Raw genomic sequence first — 24,451 nt, 5'->3', positions numbered from 1 at the left:
AACTGTCCATTACAATTATCTCTTTAGGAGATGGTTACTTGAAGGCAAATAATTGTAGCATTTAACTTCTATATAATTTGAATCTTTATCATTATGTACCTGAAAATGTCTTAGCTACTGTAATATAATGTTTATATATTCAGTAGAATTTCTACCTTAAGTGTATTTGATAATGTCCAATTTAGTTGGGACCTCTTCTATAAGTAATCCAAATCACTTCTGTCAAAATAACCCAAGATGATATAGGATCATAATCACATAATTATATATCTTTGATTTCTCTTCTATCTGCTCTATAGAACCATAAATAAACTATCTTAATTTTTCTGGAATATTTCTAGAAATAAGTACTCAGAGGCTATCATTTTGAACTCTGAGATGAGTTTTATTCATTGCCATGTTACTCCAGAATAATCTCATCAACAAGTGTAGTTAATATTGTATGTCAACAATACCTGTGAAGAGTCCATAAATTAATGTCTAAAGTGAAGATGCTGTGTTGATGGTTTGAATCAGAGTGCCCCAAGACAGTTGAATGTTTAAAAACCAGGGAGTGAAATTGGTGGTTTGAATAACAATGGCGCCCATAGGTTCATTTATTTGAATATTTAGTCATCAGAGAGTTACACTATTTGAGAAGAGTTGAAGGATTAGGAGGTGAGGCCTTATTGCAGTAGGTGTGGCCTTGTTGGAGGAGATGTGTCACTGGGGGTGGGCTTGGAGGTTTGAAAAAGCTCACATCAGGAAAACCCAGTTTCTCTCCCCCCCCCATCCATGGATCATGTGACACCATGTTCCCCACTATAATGATAAATCTCTGAAACTGTAAGCAAACTCCCAATTAAATGTTTTTTTTTAAATAAAAGTTGTCTTGATAATGGTGTCTCTTCATAGCAATAGAACAGTGATTAAGACACATTGTTTATCTAAGACTTTGAATATCTCTATCAACAATACACATATCTCTATCAACACAGCTACTATCCTTAACAAACCCACTGTCATTACTGTTGCTTTCATCACCAGTACCTAACTTTTCGTTATGAATTTATGAAAGGTAGGCACTGTGCTGCTTGCCTATAATCCTATCATTGATGAAGTGCAAGCAGGGGGATCAAGAGTTCAAGGTCGCCGGGCGGTGGTGGCGCACGCCTTTAATCCCAGCACTTGGGAGGCAGAGGCAGGCGGATCTCTGTGAGTTCGAGACCAGCCTGGTCTACAAGAGCTAGTTCCAGGACAGGCTCCAAAACCACAGAGAAACCCTGTCTCGAAAAACCAAAAAAAAAAAAAAAAAAAAAAAGAGTTCAAGGTCAGCTGGGCTTTGGTGGAACACACCTTTAATCCTAGCACTCTGGAAGCAGTGGCAAGAGGATCTATGAGGCCAATCTGGTCTACAGAGCAAGTTCCAAGACAACTAAAGCTACACAGAGAAACCCTGTCTTGGAAAAAAAAAGAAGAATTCAAGCTCAAACTTGTTCTTAGTTACCTAGCCAGCTTGAACTCATTTTGACAATCTAAGACTCTGTCTCAAAAACCTAGATAGATAGATAATAGCTAGATCTATAATATATACATGCATATATAGAGAAATTGACTAAATACCTATAGTTTCAACATCTAAATATACCTCAAATATACCAACTTCTTTCCAAGGTCATATCTTGGCCCAGGTGACTATCATATCTTATTTATGCTATTACAAGCAAGCATCCTACTAATTGGTCTTCCTGTTTCCATTCCTACAACCATCCAATCCATAATTCATTTTTCTTTTTTACTTAATTTCTAGGTTAGCCTACAAAGAATGATAAGGCAGCTGAGGTGGGGCCTCATGGATGGTTCTCAGAAGCAGAGCCTAGGTTCAGTTTGGTTGCTAGAGATCTGATTCCCTGAACACGCTGTCCCCTGCCACATTGGCCAGTAGTTCGCACTTGCCTCGATAAATCTCTAGGCTCTCATCTTCTAGAACAGCAGTTCTCAAACTTGGCTACACAAATACCTACCTGTGGCAATGTAGTGAATATTAACCTCAACCTCAGAGCTTCTCATTATTTGAACACAGGTACATCTTGAGCATTGAGATCCGTTAACACTTCAAAGTTTACAACCACAGCTTTAGAAGAATTTTTTCCATAGGGTTAATCCATGATTCCTTATAAACAGAGTAGTAGTAGATCAATTTCAAGTCCTCCTAATTCTCTCCGAGTTATCATCAGTGATGAATTAAAGTTAAGCTGGGATTCTTGGTATATGGATATGCCACCAGCCTCTAATACTGAAATATTAATTCAATAATATTTTGATCAAACCGAGGATCCTAAATACATATTTCTTGATCACTTTACCTGAGTTGAGACACATTTAAGAAATGCTGTGGAGCTAAAAAGATGGTTCAGCAGTTAAGAGCACAAGCTTGTCTCACAGTGGACCCAGGTTCCGTTCCTAGCAACCAGATGGCAGCTCACAACTGTCTATAACTATAGTTCCAGGAGATCTGAGGCCCTCCGTAAGCACCATGTACACACGTGATATACAGATATACATGCAGGCAAACACATCCAATAATAACAATTATTTTTTAAAGAGATATCATGCATGTGTGTTGTCACTAAGTTTTCAGATGAGTTAAGCAAATGAGGTAGGAATGACTGCCAAACTTACAGACTCTGTCTACTGCCATGCCTCACATCACATTGATGAGTACAAATCTAAATTTTCGAGCTTGTGTCCGGCCCACTTTTTAAATCGACATCCCAGTATATTCATTCATTCAAGTAACTCCTGTTTCTTCCCTTACCTCACAGTCAACCAAACAGTAAAATCAAGCACATGCGTTCCTAAAGCTGACTCGCCCTTCCGACAATTTCACTCTAGCAGTGTGTCCAGACCACACAGTCCTGGGCCTCTTTATCTCCACTGTGTACTCCCTCTATGCCTCCAACTGAATTAACTTCCCACATAACTCCCACATCTGTCTGTTGCCCTTGATTGCCATTACTACAACTTACATCAAGGCTTATAAGGTTTCTCACCTAAGCTAATAATTACAATTTCCCAAAGGGTTTCTTAGATCTGGTTTGGAGTAATCAATTCCTTCATGAACACTACCACTAAAATGACCCTTTAAAACCTACTGCACGTACTGGCTTTGGGGGAGCCTAGGCAGTTTGGATGCTCACCTTTGGAGACCTGGATAGAGGTGGGCGGTCCTTGGGCTTCCCACAGGTCAGGGAACCCTGATTGCTCTTCGAGCAGATGAGGGAGGGTGACTTGATCGGGGGAGGGGGAGGGAAATGGGAGGCGATTGAGGGGAGGAGGCAGAAATCCTTAATAAATAAATAAATTAATTAATTAAAAAAATAAAACCAAAGTAGCCAGGCATGGTGATACATTCTTATAATCTGAGCATTTCTTTATTTATTATATATACAATATTCTGCCCGCATGTATCCTTGCAGGCCAGAAGAGGGCACCATATCTCATTGCAGATGGTTGTGAGCTACCATGTGGTTGCTGGGAATTGAACTCAGGACCTCTGGAAGAGCAGCCAGTGCTCATATCCTCTGAGCCATCTCAACAGCCCTGTAATCTGAGCATTTTAGAGGTGGAGGAAAGAGATCTGGAGTTCAAAGTTATCCTTTGCAAGAGAGTGAATTTGAAGCCAAGCTGGGCTACAGGAAACCCTGTCTCACAAAAATCAAAACCCCAATCCACAGCTTCCTAAAGAGCTAGTCATGACTGTGATACCTCCCCACTTACAATCCTTCAGAAGCTCCATAATGAACACATAAAGTACAGGTATCTTCTCAAGTCCTTTTAAGATCTGGTTCCGCTGGGCGGTGGTGGCGCACGCCTTTATTCCCAGCACTCGGGAGGCAGAGGCAGGCGGATCTCTGTGAGTTCGAGACCAGCCTGGTCTACAGAGCTAGTTCCAGGACAGGCTCCAAAGCCACAGAGAAACCCTGTCTCGAAAAAAAAAAAAAAGATCTGGTTCCTAGGACGGAGGAGGGAATAGAAGTTCCAGGCCAGCTTGTTTGTGGCAACTTTAGGCCAGCCTAGACTACACAGTAAGATGCTGTCTCAAAAAGAAACAGGAAAAATGGGGGAGAAAGATGTAGTTCCTCCTTTCTTGCATACTAAGATTTAACGCTTTTAAAATTTCAGTTCCCCATCTGTGTCCTTGCAAGTGCTATTTCCTCTGCCTATAATACCCTCCTTCTTAATCTAGTAAATTACTCAGCGTTCAGACATTCAGCTAACAAGTTGCCTTCTCTTTCTAGGCAAAAGAAGTTTCTCCACACCCTCCAAAACATTATAGCCTGGGCATGATAGCACACACTCCTTTAATCCCAGTACTTTGGAGGCAGAGGAAGGTGGATTTCTGTGAGTTTGAGGCCAGCCTAGCCTACACAGTGAGTTCTAGGACAGCCAGGCTACATGATAAAAAGACCCTGTTTCAGAAGAACAAAACAAACCAAACAAAAACAAAAAGAAATTTCTCCAGTGCCATACAGGCTTAATGAATTTTAAAAGATCTCCAGGTGGCTCTGATGTTTGTCAAAAGCTGAGTACCACTGCTATCATATTCCCTAAAGCTACATTGTATTTCACACAGGTCCCTTATCTGCTCTCTCAGCTACATTCTCAAGACTTTGTATCGAGAAACCATGCCATGCTCAATTTTGTAACCCCAGTACCTGAAGAAAACAAATGAATATAAAAATAAATTTCTACTATTACTTTTGCCATCTATAAGCATATGTAGTTTTCTTTTTATCAAAATATGATATAGTATTACCTTATGAGACTATAAGAATTGCCTTGATAATTAAGACTAAATATTTTCATCAGTGGTGTAAATGACCACATATCCTCACTGACATCAAACTCAACCTGCTCGGAAATGTGCTACAATAATTTAAATTTCCTTTGATAAATTATTGTAAAACCACTATAGGTGAATTAATAAATCTTCCCAGAAGATATTTATAACTGTAGCTACTCATATTTCCTAAGGATATATTTACTAGCGGCATGCAGCAACATTCCAGAGACGGCTTGAAAACACAGAGTGCAATGAACCCATCTACAGTTTTCTTTTTTAGATAGAACTCGATCCTTGGACCAAGAACAATTTATCCCCAAAGCAGCCTCTCTAGATGGCTTCATTACACCACCACATTCTTACCAACAGCTGCTTAGCTAAAAAGTCTTGATGGCCCAGCAAGTCCAGCTCAGAAATCTTGAAGATATTTATGGAATTATAAAAGTTCAGAGGCCACCGAAATAGAGGGCACCTGTTGCTATCATTACAGAACAAAGAAGACACCAGACAACTTGAGCCGTTATTTTAGGAGAGAATATTTATCTCTACTTTGGAAAGTCCCTGGACATGGAGACATAAGAAAATCTGAGTTGGGTCTACGATATGTATATTCTTTCACCTGTACCCTACTTGGGCAGTGTGTCCTGTGAGAGAACCTTCCCAACAATTTCACCTTGATGACTTAGACACATATAGCATATTTATGAACTGGGACCATAACACACTTCCAAGAGATCAGGGACCTGAATATTTTATTGGCCCATGAGCTGGTAACAAGTGTGTTCATGCATGCATAGTTAATTCAAGAAATACAGGATTCAAGAGTAATTGGTTTCCTTACCAATAAACGCATAAAGCATAGTTTAAAGCTACAAGCACAAGGAAGCTAAAGGTTGCCTCGACTTAGTCTAAGAAAGACTGTTTGAGGATTTGTTTTTTTTTTTAAATATGCTTCTGATTTTCAGAACTGAAATGGCATGTGTCTTGTTCTTTAGTGGAGGGCTTTATTATGGTTACAGATGGAATAAAATGGACCATTTTGGTTGAATTCTTTACTTTGATTTCTTGATTTCTTTACTCTACTTTCCTTTAATCTATTCCAACACACACACACACACACACACACACACACACACACACACACACAGAGAGAGAGAGAGAGAGAGAGAGAGAGAGAGAGAGAGAGAGAGAGAGAGAGAACACTGAGAAGGTCTGGAAAGGGTAGGTATATCTGCAAGGATGGCAGGTAGTGATAGACTCCGAACATGTGAATTCACAAAGAAGTTCCTTCCTGTGCTCACTGTGAATACAGGGTTATTACAATATTCTCTAGACCCCAAACTTGAACTTTTAGCTTTTCAATTATTTTCCTCCATGTCCTATCTCCCGTTTCCCAGGTTACAATATAGGCTTAACTTCCTTTTTGTCCTCTCAAAGTACAAGGTTCTTTATTATCTGCCTCCAACAGAAAGGTTTTTTGGCTTCAGATTGAACTAGCTCTGGCTTCCTGACTACCTTTCATCACTTACTTGGCTAGTTTCCCTCTGACTGCTCCTAGAATGTCCCGTTGAAGCCCTGTTCCCACACTGTTCTTGGACTTGGCTCTCAGGAGCATAATATTCAGAACAGGCTATAGTTTTGCTCTATTGCCTCTTTCTAGACTCCCTTGCAGGTCCCTGCAATTTGCAACCACCATCATATGTTCTGTACCCCAGCAAGGTTCTTCCACCCTCGACACTGGCAATCCCAAGTGTTTTGTCTTTTCTATTTTTCCCCCAAAAGCACTCTTGAAGACTGGATTTGCTTTCTGCACGGCTACCTTTAGATACCGCGCAGCTGTCACGTCAGACTACACTTCCTCATCTCCCTCCAATTCAGTCTTTCTTCCCATTCGGGAGTTGGCAATGTAAATCTTCAGAGGAACTATCACGATGACTAATTACCATCAAGTGTGTGTGCATGCATGTGTGTGTGAGTGTATTATGTATGTGTCTGTGTGTAAGAGAGAGAGAAACAGAGGGAAAGTCTTATATTTTAATATTGTCACTTAAAGTCCCCCTTCCCAATTTCAGTAAGCCAGAGGAATTAGTTTACAGATGTTCTGGGTGCTTGTGGCTAGAAGCTACAATTCATGGTAAAATGACAAATCCCTAAATTGCAAAAATCTGACACGGAGCTGGGCATGATAGCATGAGACCATAATCCAAGCTATTTGAGAGGATGAGGAAGGAGGATTGCTTTAACCTAATATTTCAGGGTCAATCTGGGAAACATAGCAAGACTCTGTGTGTGTGTGTGTGTGTGTGTGTGTGTGTGTGTGTGTGTGTGTGTGTTTACCTCAAATAAACAATGTTTAAAGTATTACTTGATGACTTCTCATGTTACAGTCACTTTGGGAGCGATTTTTAAATGCTGATTTAAGTACCTTCTCAAGCATACAGATTTGGATAGATCTATGATAGAATGAGAGCTCAGAATCCCCTTTCTTTAAATAGGCTTTCCAAGATGTCACTTTATATAGCTTTATTCAGTTTAGGCATGAGGATCTTGATCACATCATTAGGCCATGTGCCTATAACAGTATATGGTAAATTCTTTACCTTGGGTGTTTAAAAAGAAAGCAAACAACTGAATCTGAACTCTATTAATAATAACTATATATTACCATGCATGTTGGAGCATGCCTGAAACCCAGCACATAGCTCACTGAGGTAGAAGGATAATAAAATAAGCCCCAGGCCATCCTGAGCAATACAGTGAGTTATAGGCTAGCCTGAGAGACATGGTGAGACCTTGACTTGAAAAGAAAAGAAGGAAAGAAAAAGGGAGAGGGAAGAAGGGAAGAAAGGAAAAGAGGGGAGGGGGAGAAAAAACAAAACAAAAATACCTTTTGGAGCACATTTACACATATGTGCACACACATACATTCTGTTCATTTACTGCATTTATTTCAATAAATAAAATATAATTAGTTGCCTATGGTCTGTTTTGACATTAATCTTCAGAACCGACCCTATGTATTTTCTGGGCTTCATTGCTTGTCCTTTCTAATTTGCCCTAACTGATTTGTGAAATTTAATTCTCATTTGCTTCAGGATGCTTATGAGGAACTCCAAGTCCTTGCTCTAATTAACTATTAAGAATTAATTAATATCCGTGTTAATCTTTGTTTCTTCTAATATACACTGTAAACCACTAGATACCTGTCGAACTGGTAAGAATTGGTAATTGTTTCAGTTACCATGCAACTTAAAAGTTTCAAAAGTAGTGCTGGAAAAGAGACGGGATTATGATGGCTAACCATGATTACTGATTAGATAGATAGATAGATAGATAGATAGATAGATAGATAGATAGATAGATAGATAGATCTGCTACTCTAGTTCTACAGAGCCCTGACTAATAAAAAATATATTCCCTGACTAATAAATGTATGATGTATGGATGCTTTCCAAATGACATGTGCTTCTGCGCAGGATACCTGGGACTTTGGCAAGACACACATTTGTGGATAGTGTAGAGAATTTGGGTCGAGATTCACAGGTCTAACTGATTCTACAGCTGTGTTAATTGCAGTATTTGGATTTTCACTTTTAAAAATCACCAATCTTTATGAAAAATGATGCAAGGAATATTTAAATATGCCTTGCTTGGGGAAAAAAGTAAGTTTGGAGTCTAAGCTGAAAACAACCAATTTCATTTCCCTTGCTGCATAATATAATGTCCTCTGTAATAAAATAAATTTCCTCTACCATTATCCCAACCCATACTCCTGTGGTAGTGTCAGCTAAAGGTCCAGAGTCTTTTCCAGTGCTCATATGAAACACAGATTATATCCCACTTTCTCACATAGAGTACACGGAGAGAGAAAACCTACTTCTATTACTAGCCTCACTGATTTCTATTCCATAACTAAAATGGTGGATGCTGAATAACTGTTCACTAACAAATGCACACCCAGAAGAACAATATTTAAGATTCAAATCAAATAAGTAAATAACCCTGTCTTAGTTGCTTTGGGGCTGCTATGATAGAACATCCTGGCAAAACAAACTTAAGGAAGGGAGGAACGGAGGGGAGGAGGGAAGGAAGGAAGACTGGGTTAGTTACAGGCCTTCCTGGGAGGGGGTCAAGGCAGCAGCAGCTTCAGTCAGGAAGAAGACTATATGAATGCTCACTTTCTCCTTCTATGCAGTCCAGGATCCTAATCCAAGGAATAGTCCTACCCACAGTGAGTGGGTCTTCCCACTTTAATTAACCCAATCCACATACCACCTCCAGACACCCCCGGAAACCCACCTCCCGGATGATTCTAGATCTCATAGAGTTGAAAATTGAGATGAACCATCACAGACCCTTTCTTGGATAGAGTTATGGCTCTTTGATTATAAAGTAGCTCAGTTGAAAATCAATTAAAGCTCTACACTTCCTACACAGACTAAATATTCTCACTCTGCTGTAACAAAAAAAAAATGGTCTGTCACCTTCTACCCAGTGATTGACCCATTTTCTGTGTTCTTCAGCTCTTCAGGAACCACTGCTTGCAGGGGAATCGCTGTTCTCAACCACAACCACCAAGTGTGACTCGGCTGTGCAGGGTGGCAAAAACCAGACAGGATGCGTGAGGCATGCAACAAAGCGTAGGTGTACGACTAAGTACTATCCAGGCACAGAGGAAGACTGTGCTCAGGGGAGGCTGGAGAAGGCTGACATCCAGAAGCCTGGACTTCAGACATAAAAACTTTGAATGTAGGCAAAAGACCATCCATGAAAACTAAGGGATTCAACTTCTTAGGAACTGGAAAACTACCAATTGGAACCTCATCCCCAGCTGATTTGGGTCACACCCAGACACAGGATACTGGGGCTCCAAATCGAACTTAAAACTAAATGCTCAAATGACAAGGTTAAAGCAATACAGCAGGACTGTAGAAACAGAGGTACCTGTAATCCTAGCACTTAAGTGACAGAGGTAGAAGAATCAGTTCAAAGTCATCCTTACCTATGTATCAAGTTTGACTGTGTATCAAAGAGATTGGGGAAGAAAGAAGTCATAGTATTTTTAGCTCATTAAACAGGACAACGTCTGGCATATAAGGAACCTTTCATCTGTTCTTAATTCTGTTTAAGAATCAATGAATATAGCCAGGCAGTGGTAGCACATGCCTTTAATCCCAGCACTCAGAAGGCAGAGGCAGTTTAAGGCCAGCCTGGTCTATAAGAGCTAGTTCCAGGACAGCTAGGCCTGTTACACAGAGAAACCCTATCTCAAAAAAAAAAAAAAAATCAATGACTAAGACTGGTGAGATGACTCAGCAGGTACAGGTGCTTGCTGCCAAGTCTGATGGCCTGAGTATGATTCTCCAGAACCCACAGAGTGGAAGGAGTAAATTTCCTTCTGTAAGTTGTCCTATGACCTCCACACACCTGTTATGCGCCCCTCCTCCATCTCTCTCTCTCTCTCTCTCTCTCTCTCTCTCTCTCTCTCTCTCACACACACACACACACACACAAACACACACACACACACGATAGATAGATAGATAGATAGATAGATAGATAGATAGATAGATAGATAGATAGATAGATAGATAGATAGTCAGGCAGATAGATGATGTTAAAATTTTAAAAGAAGGCATGAATAATGATTGGACAAGTAACCAGGGTGAACTAGATAATGATGCTGGAAAGTCAGTATAAAGCATACTATTAGAATCTAAAAGGAAGGAAATCAGCCAGGCATGAGAGCACACGTCTGCAATTCTAGCACTCCGAAGACTGAGGCAGGTGTACCATAAACTCAAGGCCATTCCGGGCTCCACAGAGAGCCTTTCTTTTTTCTTTCTTTCTTTCTTTCTTTCTTTCTTTCTTTCTTTCTTTCTTTCTTTCTTTCTTCCTTCCTTCCTTCCTCTTTTCTTTTTCTTTCTTTCTTTCTTTCTTTCTTCTTTCTGTCCTTCCTTCCTTCTTTCTTTCCTTCCTTCTTTCTTTTTTTCTTTCTTTCTTTCTTTTTAAATTTGGTTACTTAAAGCAATTTATTGAGTGAAATAAGGCAATCACAGAAAGACAAACGTTTCAAGATATCATTTATATATTACCTCGAAAATCAGCAAACTCAAAAACAAAGAATATAATGATGATTGTCTGAGCTTGGGGGAGTATAGAGTCAGCTGTGAAATAGGAAGATATTGGTCAAAGGGCACCTACAAAATTTCAGTCACATAACAGGAAGTTCCGGACATCTATTACATATAGCTATGATATTTAAGGATAACATATTGTGCAAGGTAGTGCACACCTGTAGTCCCACCACTCAGTAGACTGAGGCATGAAAGCCTGCCTGGGCAACATAAGGATAGCCAGTTAAAAACTAAAGTAACATATACATAAAAATTGCTTAGGTCTTCATGATGAGGAAACCCACAGAGACATCTGACCTGAGCTAGTCGGAGCTCACTGACTCTGGATTGAAAGCTGTGGAACCTGCATAGAACAGTTCTGTGGCTTGGGCAGTCTGTGGGGCTACTGGCCATGGGACCAGGATTTATCCCTAGTGCATGAACTGGTGTTTTGGAGCCCATTGCCTTTGGAGGGATATCTTGCTCAGTCTCAACAGGGGGGTGGGGTGGTCCTGCCTCCTCTTGATAAGCCAGACTTTGTTGACTCCTCATGGGAGGCTGTACCCTTTCTGAGGAGTGGATGGGGAGAAATGGGGGGTTAGGGAGGAAGCTGAAGGGGTAGGACTGCGGTTGGTATGTAAAATGGAAAAATATCTCCTAAAAATTTGCTTAGATTTTAAATGTTCTCAGGACAAAAAAAAAGTGCTGAGTATTTAAAGAGATTGATATCATTTTCTAACAAAGCATTGCACTTTATACTATAAATATGTTCAGCTTTTTTATTATACACAAATTAAAATTTCAAAAACTTCCTTGGAGTGAAATTCAAAGGTATGGCACTGAAATTAAGCACAACTTTTAAAGCTAAGCAGGTTTAGCCAATGGGTAAAGGCCCTGTGAACAAGATGGCAGCCATCCCCTGAAATCAAATGGATAGCAGCAGGATTACTGGGGTTCTAGATAACATTTTGTGAACGAGGTAGAACATTTGGTTTAGAGTATGTGTAAGGATATGTGAACGTAGACATTTCTTTCAAATTTTAAATGTTTGTTGGGTTATTTTTTCTGAATTTGCTAGGTATTTTTTCTTCTTTTACATTACTCCTTAGTCAATATTCATTTCAGTGTTACATTTAATCACAAGTGCACTCAAGGACAAGGACTTCTTCAGAAAACATACAGTCTCAGCTTGTTTTTTTTTAATCATAACTTATCTATATCTGTGGTTCTTAACCCGGAGCCAGAAGATAGGGATGTTTACTTCTATACTGGTTCATAACAAGTTACCACGAACAGCTTACAGCTCTGTAAACCAGAAGTCTGCATCCAGGCTGGCTAAACTCTAAGCTCAGCGTCAAACAAAACTAAAAGCAAAATGGAGTCAAGCTGCACTCTTATCTGCAGCTTGGGATCCTCTTCCAACTCCATTAAAGCTGTTGGCAGAAGCCAACTCACTGTAGTCTTAGGACTGAGGCTTCCATTGACAGGCTGGTTATCAGCGGGAAGCTGCCGGCAGCTCCCACAGACTGCTCAGTCTACATTCAGTTGGTCTCTCAGCGGGTTCACAGCATAGATGTTTGTTTCCTTCTAGGCCAGCCAGAGTTCCTTTGCCTGACTTGCTCTTCTCTACTAGCCAGAAAAACCTCCATTTAAAGAGTTCCTGTCATGAGGTGAGATATGTCTATATAATCTCCATACTTGTAAAGTCAACTGATCTGGGACTTTAATAACGACTGCAAAATCCTTTTACAGCATTATATAGATTGTCAGATTGAATAACCCAGGAAAAGGTGCATATACCAAGAGCTGGTAATGTTGGGGCCATTGTACCCTCAATTGAAATGTATTCATTTATATAAAATATGCAATAAAATGAAAATAAAAAGAAAATCAACTACTGCCTACACTTCCCTAGCCCTAGATGATCCTCCTGAACCTGGACAGCAACTAACACAGACTGCTCTTCCCGACCTTGCCCAACTTGGGTCCCTAAGGACAATGCCACATATCAGCAAGAAGCAGCCAGAAAGAAAGAGTCCCACTTACCTAACGCCCAGTGACCCAATAATAAAATAAAAAAGGTGGAAGTGAAGGGCTCTAAAATGCCTGAACAAGGCAAACATGGCCCTGACAGGTTTGCCCCTTACCCTTTTCTGCCCCTTTCTAAAAATGCTTAGATTGCATTGCTAAAAGCTAGTCCCCAAGGTCCGTTATTTGGCCACTGAGCCATTCCTGAGACAAAAAACTAAGTTCCAACAATCAAAATTCATTATTTGACTATTAGCATGACTTCCCAACTCACCCTAGCACAGACTCCCCCACTTTTTCTCCTTAAAAACTCACTCCTGGAAAACAACAACAACAACAAAAACACTTGCTGCTGCTGCTTGCTATCTGCCTTAGCCTAATCCAGAAGCAGCCCCCTTGCACAAACACACACTTGCCCTTCCAGGACAATAAATCTCCTTTGTGCTGAGAACTTGGTGTCTAAATGTGTCCTGGGGGGCACCCCTCCCTAACATCAACTACTTGCCTTCATTTTCCTTATATTACTTCAGACCGCTGACTCATCGGCACGTTCATTTGCTAAAAGCTAGGGAAACAAGAACAAACTTGAATAATGAATTCATTTCAAAGTGTGACCTTGGACACAGGACAACTCTAAACGTCTCAGTTTTCACGCTGATAAAGTGAAGGTGACAGTGTGATCTTCCCTAACAGAAAAATTAGGTTTAAGCCCTCAATTCAGATTGATTTGGCATCAAATCCGAACACGAAATAAATGCTCCCCGTGAAATTTGATTGACTTATGTAATTCTTCTAAACCCCAGTTTCTCTAACTAAAAATGAGGACAATATTAGGATCTTCCTCATGTAGCATATGGATTAAGTAAAATAATATGCAAAAAGTATTTAGTATGGTTTCTGGCTTCTAGTAAACACTAATTTAATGATAATAATTACTGTTAAGAAAAAAAATCTCGAAGTATGAAAAGTTACTGTACTATAACATTATCATCAAGAACATAGAGGTCAGACTATTAAACAGGAACTCAACATATGCTGGAGAGTGATGAATTAGTATCTACATATATTATTGTATTTAACCTGGCTTATTTTTGCAATTGAAATTCTCATTTAACTCTGTCTTTGAACACTGTAAACATACCAGTTGTATTCGCAAGAGAAACGTGAAGAGAATTTATAAGTATTGTTATGTTTTTGAAAGTGTTCACCAAAGTTCATATGCTATGATCCCTGATAAAACACTGTTGAGGACTAGGGAATAATAATAATAATAACAATAAATGGATTATTATTACTGTGCAGTAGGTCTGTTCCTGAAAGACTAAGTTTATTATGAAAGTGAGTTGAGCCTCCTCCTCTTCCCCCTTCCCCTCTTTTTGGTTGTACGATATTGAAGTACAAAGGCTCTTGTCCAATATGAACCTCTCCTCTCCCAATGTCGGACTTAGAGCGGCTAGAACTATACAAACGAACTACTATTCTATAAATTGCCCAGATTCTCCCATCATGGCAGCACTGAGGATACTAAAATATCCATATGAACATAGTAACATAATTATAAAAGAATTAAACTTATAGAAATCTAGTTTCAGGTTAAATAAAATGAACAAATTTGTTAATGTTTGAGATTTAAAAAAAAACCTGACTGGGAAAATAATATGTTCCATGATCCTGAAAGACTACATATCAGGGAAATTTGTATAACAAATTGACTCATCCAATATGAGACTTGGACTAGTGATTTTCAAAGATTCTTCACAATTCCAAATACAAGCATATTGGAAACTAGATTTAAATATCCAAATTCTGAGATGAAATAGTCTATAGTGTCATAAAATTTTACTGATTCCTGTTAACTTGATATCTATATTCAAGATTTCTGGTTGACATTTCTATATAAATGTTTGCCAAAGTTAAGCAATAAAAGAGATGGCTAGATACTCCCCCCCTCTCTCTTTCTCTCTCTCTGTCTCTCTCTCTCTCTCTCTCACACACACACACACACACACAGAGAGAGAGAGAGAGAGAGAGAGAGAGAGAGAGAGAGAGAGAGAGAGAGAGAGATTTGTGAAAGTTACAAAGGAATTCTTCAATTTCTGAGAAGAGGCTGGGTGTGGTGGTTCACACCTTTAATCCCAGGACTGGGAAGATGAGGCAGGCAGATCTTTGTGAATTCGAGGCCAGTCTGGTCTATAGAGTGAGTTCAAAGACGGCCAGAGCTACGTAGTGAGACCTTGTCTCAAAAAATGTGACCTAAGTGATCTCCCCCTGACTGCCCCATGCCCCAGAGCTAAAAAACCCAGCACCTTGAGCTTGCTAGCCAATCAGTCAACAGATGAGCTAAATATCAAACTTATTTATTTTTTAAAGATTTATTTTATTTTTACTTATGTGGGTGCATGTGCATGCACATGTATGGGTACCCACAGAGGCCAGGAGAAGGTATTGGATCCCATGGGACTGGAGTTACAGGCAGTTGGGAGCTGCCTAACAAGGGTACTGGAAATTGAACTGAGGTCCTCTGAAAGAACACTGTGTGTCTTAACAACTGAGTTATCGCTCCAGGCTCTTCCTCCCTTCTTCCCTCCCTCTTTCCCTCATTCTCTCACTCCCTCTCCAGTCCAACATCCTTTTTCTTAAGACAAGGTTTCTCTATTTATTCAAATTGGTCTTGCTCTAACTCATTAGGTAGCCCAAGGTGGCCCCAAACTTGTATCAATCTTCCTGCTTCAGCTTCCTAAATGCTTGAATTATAGACATACACACCATATATGGATTTCAAAACTCAAGTCCAAGTGGATCAACAACCTCAACATAAATCCGTTCACATTGAACCTCATAGAAGAGAAAGTGAGACGTAGCCTTGAACACATTGGCCCAGGAGACCACTTCCTACATATAACACCAGTAGCACAGACACTGAGAGCAACAATCAAAAAATGGGACCTCCTGAAACTGAAAAGCTTCTGTAAGGCAAACGACACAGTAAATAAGACAAAATGACAGCCTAAAGAATGGGAAAAGATCTTCATCATCCCTACATCTGACAGAGGGTTGATCTCCAAAATATAAAGAACTCAAGAGCCGGGCAGTGGTGGCGCACGCCTTTAATCCCAGCACTCGGGAGGCAGAGGCAGGCGGATCTCTGTGAGTTCGAGACCAGCCTGGTCTACAGAGCTAGTTCCAGGACAGGCTCCAAAGCCACAGAGAAACCCTGTCTCGAAGAAAAAAAAAGAACTCAAGAAACTAGACATCAAAATACAAAATAATCCAATTAACAAATGGGGTACAGATTTAAACAGAGAATTCTCAACAGAAGAATCTCAAATGGCCAAAAGACATGTAAAGAATTGCTCAACATCTTAGCCATCAGGGATATGGAAACCAAATTGAGTCTGAGATACCATCTTACACCTGTCAGAATGGAAGATCAAAAATACTAAGGACAGCTTATATTGGAGAGGATGCGGAATAGAGGAACATTCTTCCACTGCCGTTGGGAGTACAAACTTGTGCAACCACTTTGGAAATCAGTATGTCAGTTTCTCAGAAAATTGGGAACCAATCTACCACAAGACCCAGTGATACCACTCTTGAGCATATACCCGAAGGATGCTCAATCATACCACAAGGACACCTGCTTATCAATGTTTATAGCAACATTATTCATAATAGCTGGAACCAGGAAACAACCTAGATGTCCCTCAGCCAAAGAACGGATAAAGAAAATGCTCTAATTAATTATTATTTTTTTTAAATTTTTTTTATGATTTATTTATCTATATTTTATGTGCATTGGTGTGAAGGTGTCAGATCCCCTGGAACTGGATTTTCAGACAGTTGTGAACTGCCATGTGGGTGCTGAGAATTGAACCTGGGTCCTCTGGAAGAGCAATCAGTGCTCTTAACCGCTGAGCCATTTCTCCAGCCCCCTCTAATTAATTATTAAGAATTAACTAATTTCCGTGTTAATCTTTGCTTCTTCCAATATACACTGTAAACCACTAGATACCTGTCGAACTGGTAAGAATTGGTAATTGTGTCAGTTAATATGTAACTTAAAAGTTCCAAAAGTGGGGCTGGAAAGATGGCTCAGTGGTTAAGAGCACTGACTGCTCTTCCAGAGGACCCGGATTCAATTCCCAGCACCCACATGGCAGCTCACAACTGTCTGAAGATCAGTTCCAGGGGATCTGACACTTCACACCAATGCACATAAAATAAAGTTAAATAAACCATAAAAAAAAAAGTTCCAAAAGTGGTGCTGGAAAAGAGAGACGGGATTATGATGGCTAACCATGATTACTGAACTGCGACACGTGGCGGCTATCTGAGGCATGGATGTGCTTATTTTGTGTATTCCTATGTAACTTCATTCAGTTTAAGTGTAGTTTTCTTTTGGCGGTGAAATTATGCATATGCAAATGCGGAATTCCCCTCATGCTCTATTTTTAATGTATTTATCATGATAGAACAAACGTAATCTAACAAATTCCCTCTTGAGATAATTCCAGTTTGTTTTCTTCCAGAGTCCTGAACAAAAGAGTGCATGGCTACATAGTATTCTATAATAAAATAACACATTTGAATTGCAGGCTGGTTCTGTTATGTCAATACATTTCTAGACTTTCTACTTCAGTTCTTGTTAGCGTAAGGACTGAAAACTCATTTTAATGTTAACATAAAGTATCACTTAAAAGGTACATCGAGGGGGCTGGAAAGATGGCTCAGAGGTTAAGAGCACTGACTGCTCTTCCAGAGGTCCTGAGTTCAATTCCCAGCAACCACATACTGGCTCACAACCATCTATAATGAGATCTGGTATCCACTTCTGGCATACAAACATGTATGGAAGGAATGTTGTATACATAATAAATAAATAAATCTTTAAAAAAAAGGTACATCGAAAGGCTGGAAAAGGATATAAAGATTCCAAAGCCAAACAGGAATGAGTGTTTTAATATTTAGTATCTCAGCTAGAATAGAACTGACCTTTACAAACAGATAATTTAGGGTTGAGGATTAGCAAATGTTATCTTGTCCCTGACAAGGTCTGAACAATATCAGAATGTGTTTTTCATGGATTCTGTATTGAATCGCCAATACTGTGATCCTCTATACAATTTTTCCTGAGTTATCACTGTAGTACAGGCTTCACGAAAGGCTACAAGGCTTACAAGGTGCTTGGATCACTGATGTTCTGAGTGACTACCCCAGGGTCCTCACAAAACTAGCTCGAGGGAGCCTGACAGTTTGGTTTATTCTTGTTAAGAGAAGAGGGAAAACACTCCACAATAAGCTGTTCCATATGGTAGTCGCGACTTCTTCTCTATATAGAGGAGGTTAGCCAAGCACAAAGACTTCCCTTAAACCTACTTTAGCCTTCGAGCAGTGTAGTTCTTACAGTCACTGGAAATGAGCCAAGTGGGGAAAAGATTTTATCATAGTTTCCATCTATGCAGAAGATTTTGTGAGCTTATGATTTTCGTGGAATGAATTCGAACAACAATTTAATTCAAGGGTACTTTCAGTTATGGGGTGACCGACAGAATACTGTTGTATAGACAAGAGTTCAACAAAATTTTCTGTAGAGATTCCGATAGTAAATAGTTCACACCTTGCAAGTCATACAATCAACATTTCAACCGCTGAACTCTTCCAGGCAAACAGTCAACACATACATAACACAAAAAGCCCTATCTATATCCCAATTAGCTGCTATTTTCAAAACCAGCATGGACCAGTTTGTTGACCCATACTTAGGAAAACAATAGTTTCTCCCTTTTCTTCTGTTTGTTTTTATTTGTTTTATAGAACCTCAGGGCTGTCCATGAAAGGGTCAGGAAAAGCCAATAAAACAGAGACCTGAACTACCTCTGCTACAAACAAAGTATTTAAAAATTATATATGGATTTTCTTGTGAATTTTTTTTTTTTGGTTTTTCCAGACAGGGTTTCTCTGTGTAACATTCCTGGCTGTCCTGGAACTTGCTCTGTAGACCAGGCTGGCTTCAAACTCACAGAGATCCACCTGCCTCCTGAGTGCTGTGCTTAAAGGCATGCACCACCACCACCCGGCTATAAAGAAAACATTTAAAACCACTGCTTTGAACTAAATATAATGCTTTAAAACTCAAAAAAACAGATATTTGGGCAAAATAAACACATCTTTAACATTTTCAAAAATGATGAATGTCAGGATATGTTTTATTGCTCACAACAATGAACTTTTCGACGAAGTTATAAAAGCATTTAAATAGACATCTATAATAACTCTAAAATCACTGGCTTATCATTCCCACTCCCCATTCTGACCTTTTCTCAATGGAGAAGTTAATGTTTAACTTACCTTGAAGACTCCAAGAGACTTGGCATGGAATATTCAAATAAAACTTCAAACTAGGACTCCGATACTAGACTGTGAGCTTGTGGGAGACAGGAACTAAGTTGCCTTCTTCACATTCAAATAGTCTTTAGCACTTTAGAGTACTGCATGACATTAAAGAGTACATGTTCACTGAATTGCTATATATTCCCACATAGCAACATAGCATTCCAATATTTTCCTTTAATATACAAACAGATGATGCTCTATAATAAACCAAAATATTTTAAGAAACATATAGGTTCAGTAGAAAGTAATTAGGAAGAAAATAAATGTATATGATTATATACTTTCATACAACATACATTTTGATAAACATAAACTATCCTTTTCCATAATCTGAAAGGAAAAAGGCTATCCTTTATGGTGGACGACAACAAGAAAAACATCATTTGGGATGAATTTTTGGCTTGTTGAGGCAGAGTCTTAGGTCGCTCAGGATGGCCTCAAACTCATTATATAGCTTAAGATGACTTTGAAATACTGATCTTGCTTCCTCCACCTCTCAAATGCTAGTATTGCTGACATTCACCAATGCACCTATTGTCATTGACTCATTTTAATTGATAAATATTTGCTCATATTTGGAGAGTACAATGTGACATGTTGATCAGTGTAAACACTTTAGAAAGATTCAATAAAGCTGCATCATCTCAACAGCTTATTTTATAGTAAGGTTCATAAGTCTATTCTTTAACACATTTAAAACACATAAAAATCTAATAGTAATTTTTGATAAAAGTTATATTTTCACAAGAACCCACAATTCCCTTTGGAAATCTATAAAGCTCTTGAAATCCAGATATTTTCATGTTAATTTAAAAGGCTGGATTTTAAGTCTCCATTTTAATTATATATATATATGTATATATATATCGAGTGATCTGCACTAAAATGATTTATGAGCAACATAAACTGGTCTCAGTAGGTTGCGTATATACACACACATATATACATATATATTATTTATTATACATATGAAAATAATAATTAAAGGAGACCCATCGTTTTGGGGGGGTACTGACAAGGGAAGGGTTAAAACGAGGAGGGGGTAAAATAATCTAACTACAGTACACAATTTTTGTTTTAAGGAACTTATTTGACAATCAAATTGTCTATCTCAATTTATTTGGCAGTAGTTATCTGAACTGAATGAGGCTATACACTATTTTTTGTTTACTCATATAAACTATCATATGTTCTGCTGCAAAATATTAACATATTTGATTATGTTGTGTTTTTCCTATATCCTTTGGGATGTTACACAATCTAGAGTTTATAGCATTTAAATTTATAGAAATTGGTGGTGGTGCATGTCTTTAATTCCAGCATTCAGAAAGCAGAGGCAGGTGGATCTCCAAGTTTGTGGCTAGCCTGGTCTACAGAGTGAGTTCCGTGACAGCCAAGGCTACACAGAGAAACTGTCTTGAAAAAATACAAAAATAAATTATAGAAATTCCCCAGAGCACACTAGACCTTGCGTGGGGTTGGATGCTTCACAATACCTTTAGAACCCTATTTCCAATCTCTCTGAGGCTCTGTCCCTGGTTCCAGTCCAAGCTTTTATGCTGCCATCTTGATTAACGGTTGGGGCAGCACAAACAACTCCCAGAGCCTATCATGACGTCAGTGGAAGAAATAAATGTGCCTCATGAAAACACTGAAAGTCAATATTATCACTTTAATGGGTAATGAATGACCCTTTGTTTTAGAAAGAACATCTCAGTCTTTTAAAAAGTATCTTTCTGTTTCGGTCTCTGGACATTGGGCAACTGAAAATCGGACCAGAATTAAGTTACTGTCTTATCCTTGCAATGACATCGTCTTTTCTCATAACCGTGTGTGTGCATATACATGCACACATATCACACACACAAATATATTATTTGACTGACACACATCTTGGGCAGTATAGAATGTCTCTCACATTGTGGGCGGCGACGTCGGATAAATGTTGAGAAGTAATTAGAGGCTTTATTCTAGTCCGGCTCCAGCAATAAACGCACCATTAATTACTCTTCGGAAATGGGACACTCACAGCTATCTCTTTCTTATGGACTTTACCCTTTCGCCATCTGGATCATATGTAGATCTCAACTAGAGATCTCATAGTAAGCGAATAAGACATTTCTGTTCCTATAAACTAGAGACGGTGAAGCTGCCAAAATCCTATCTATGGTGGGGTATTTCAAACTGCCTAGGAGGACAAAGTAAAATACAAACCCAAATGCCCACACCGTTCTCTCACGAAAAATGGAAGAGACTCATAATCATCCCTCTTTTCCGAACTGCACTTCGTAGAATTAGTGAGTAAAACGCTAAGCGACAGCCCACCTAACTCGGGCGTGCCTCAGACTTTTGGCACCAGGCTGCTCCTGCGCAGGTCCTAGACTCCACCCCTCCGAAGAGTAGCCACCTCCCTCCCTCTACTTCCGGCCTCTACCAAAGACCCCTAACGCGCTTGCGCCATTTTGACAGGCTTCTCCCGCATTAGTAATCAGAACATTGCCTCTCTGGGACCGCCCACCCCCCCCCCGCCACCTCTCCGCCCCGCCCACGCTTTACCGGCCCGACCCGAAATCTCGCGAGGGTAGGTGCGCGTCGGTATTTTGCGGGCTAGTAGCTTTCCCAGCAGCTGTAATTGCCGCTGCGGGAGAAATTGGAGCTGTTGTCGCCGGCACGCCCGCTGCCTCTCTCCCGGACTGAGAAGAGCCACAGCCTCTTCTCTAGCGCTCTTCATACACCTAGCGCCCGGGACGCCGACAACAGTCCCAGACCCACTGCAGCCACCTCAGGCATTCGCTTTACAGGTCATCTCCCTTAGCCCGGCAACTGAGGGTGGTCCCCTGTCCCTAACCGACTTCTCACTCCACGTCATCTGTGCCCTCCTCAGCGTCGCCCGGGACCCACCTCTCCACACACTAACTGACGAAGAGGAGACGCTGAGAATCACCCTTCCTCCAGGCGGAGCCGGCCCCCTCACCCGCGGGTGTGTCCTATAAATGGCGTCGGAAAGCGACACCGAAGAATTCTATGATGCCCCTGAAGATGTGCACCTGGGGGGCGGCTATCCTGTAGGGTAAGTACCCGAAGCCCGGGCCCAGAACTCGGACATCCCGGTCTCTTCTTTTCCCGTGCCTCCCTTCACTCCTCTCCCCAACCCCGCTGTGTCCGTCACCGCTGTTCCTCTTAGTCTCACTTGGACACCTCAGAACCCAAACCTGGGACTCCTTAGGGCAGGATGAGTTGGAAGAGGGACAGGGAATCCTGCTCCACCCTTTTCCCTAGTGAACAGCGCGGGGACTCCTTCGGAACCCCTTTCTTGTCTTGACCGGCCATTGAGTGGATGGCATTTGTGCCTGAGAGGCAACGATTTCTATTTGCGGTGTTCAAAGCGTACCTTTCTAACATCTGCTTTGGCCCTGGGTACCAAAAGGAGCGGTAGCGGCAGAAACTGAACTTCCCCTACTCTCTCTCTTTTTTTTTTAACCTCTAGTTTATCTATTCGTTTCCGAAGGGGCTGTAACGCTGCCCTAGTTGCCACTCACCTTTTCTTTTGCATAAAAAAAGAAGCGGGGAGTAAGCAGGTATTTACTTAAGGAAGTCTTGCAGCCGACGCGTTGGGCATCAACTGTGTTTTATTGAAATAGCACTTTACTGTGCGTGCGCCAGAGGAAACTGTAGACGAGGTCCTTCCCATCGGAGAGCGTGATGTGGTCTGAGCCGGCAGCCAGGCACAAATGTACACAGCCCAGTGCCGAGGCACAAACAAGTGCTGACTAATCTGGTCCTGGGAAGGACAACCCCGCTTTGGACCCTTTCTCTAATTTTGCAAGATGTTTTACTGGTGATTAATCCGGGTAGCTCCGAGTAGGAAGTTCACCATGGAAAGCTTTTCTGACCAGGATTTGGAACTTATTTTACTCCTCCACTGTTTAGAGTTAAAATAGTTTGACATGCTCTCCCAAACTCTTCTCTTGACATGCCTGCAAGTAGAAGCAGTGAAATAGAGTCTCAGACTATAAGATCGTGAAAATTGGTAAAAATGTGTCTGATTCTTGGAGTTGAACTCTCTTTACGCCGTGCAAGAACTTTGGATAGAAATAAGTTATCTGTACATTTTAGAAGTCCCTTTAAAAGCCTGCTATGTATTATATACAATACATACCCCAAAAGTTACAGCAAGGCAATCAGAAAGAAATGGATGTTGGTAGATTACTAATGTGTGTTTCCAGGAAGCTGTCTGTCACTTTTGTGAGAGTTTAGAATGATAATGATCTGCCATGAGATAACACTGAATCTCCTTGAAGTTCAGTATCTGATTCAAATTCATAACTGGGTCGAACAGGGCAGAAAATGCATTTAGATTTTCAAACATAATGGGTTCTTCCGAAATAAAGTCTGTGTGTGCTTTTCTCTTCAAAGTAATGAACTGTCAGTAACTGTCAGTTCAGGCTAAATGAAAGAATAATCACTTAGTAAGCATTTATGCATTTTTGTTTTTCTTTTTATGTGGGGGAATAATCAGTTTTGACTGTGTTAGCAATTTAGAGCCTTGTGGATATTGTTCTTCCTCACAGAATAAAAGAAGTTTAGTCTGGAAAGGACAGTTATTTCAGAACCTCTGTAAACTGTTAAGTTCAATACCTGACACAGAAAATGTTCAAAAGTATATTCTTCTTTTTTTGACATTAGACTGTTAGTATTATCCAGTGCTTACTTTGAGGGGAAGGATACAAACTTAGGCTGTTTCTCTTATCTGAATCCAGTGAGTCATTATGATAGAATTGATAGTCACTTCTTCCCCCTGGGATCATATGGCTTCTCAGGAACTTTATACTTCGATAGTAGGTGAAAAGTTTGTTTCTTTTTCAAGTCCTTTGGGACCCAGCTTCCTAAATTTAACTCTAGCTCACCCCCAAACTGAGCATGTTGAGAGCTTCATGGAAAATGACAGGATTTGTTTGGGTTATTACATGTCCTTTTTTTTTCTACTTTATTAGTGGGAGAATTGGAAAAAGAATAGATTTATCTGGAAAATTGGACCTGAGAACAGTTAGCAATATAGAGAGGGCAGAAAAGGGGTGGCTTTGTGGAT

The 24,451-nt window shown here is 40.1% G+C and overlaps 1 protein-coding gene across 4 annotated transcripts in view; it reads left to right on the top strand.

Annotated features, from left to right (window-relative positions):
- Positions 1-21,952: 21,952 nt before the first annotated feature.
- Wdr44 (WD repeat domain 44) overlaps positions 21,953-24,451 on the top strand; it is a 105,923-nt gene continuing 103,424 nt past the window's right edge. For 2 of the 4 annotated variants that reach the window (XM_075957474.1, XM_075957471.1), the window contains exon 1: positions 21,953-22,432. In XM_075957474.1, coding sequence (XP_075813589.1) covers positions 22,356-22,432 — 77 coding nt within the window. In that variant the 5' untranslated portion in view covers positions 21,953-22,355. The remainder of the gene's footprint in view (positions 22,433-24,451) is intronic. The other 2 variants (XM_075957472.1, XM_075957473.1) reach the window with 2 other exon arrangements.

This window comes from Microtus pennsylvanicus, chromosome X (assembly GCF_037038515.1).
Source record: "Microtus pennsylvanicus isolate mMicPen1 chromosome X, mMicPen1.hap1, whole genome shotgun sequence".
In the NCBI taxonomy this organism is placed as follows: Eukaryota; Metazoa; Chordata; class Mammalia; order Rodentia; family Cricetidae; genus Microtus; species Microtus pennsylvanicus.
Note: the sequence above shows the minus strand (reverse complement) of the source record. Positions and strands in the feature narration are given on the sequence as shown.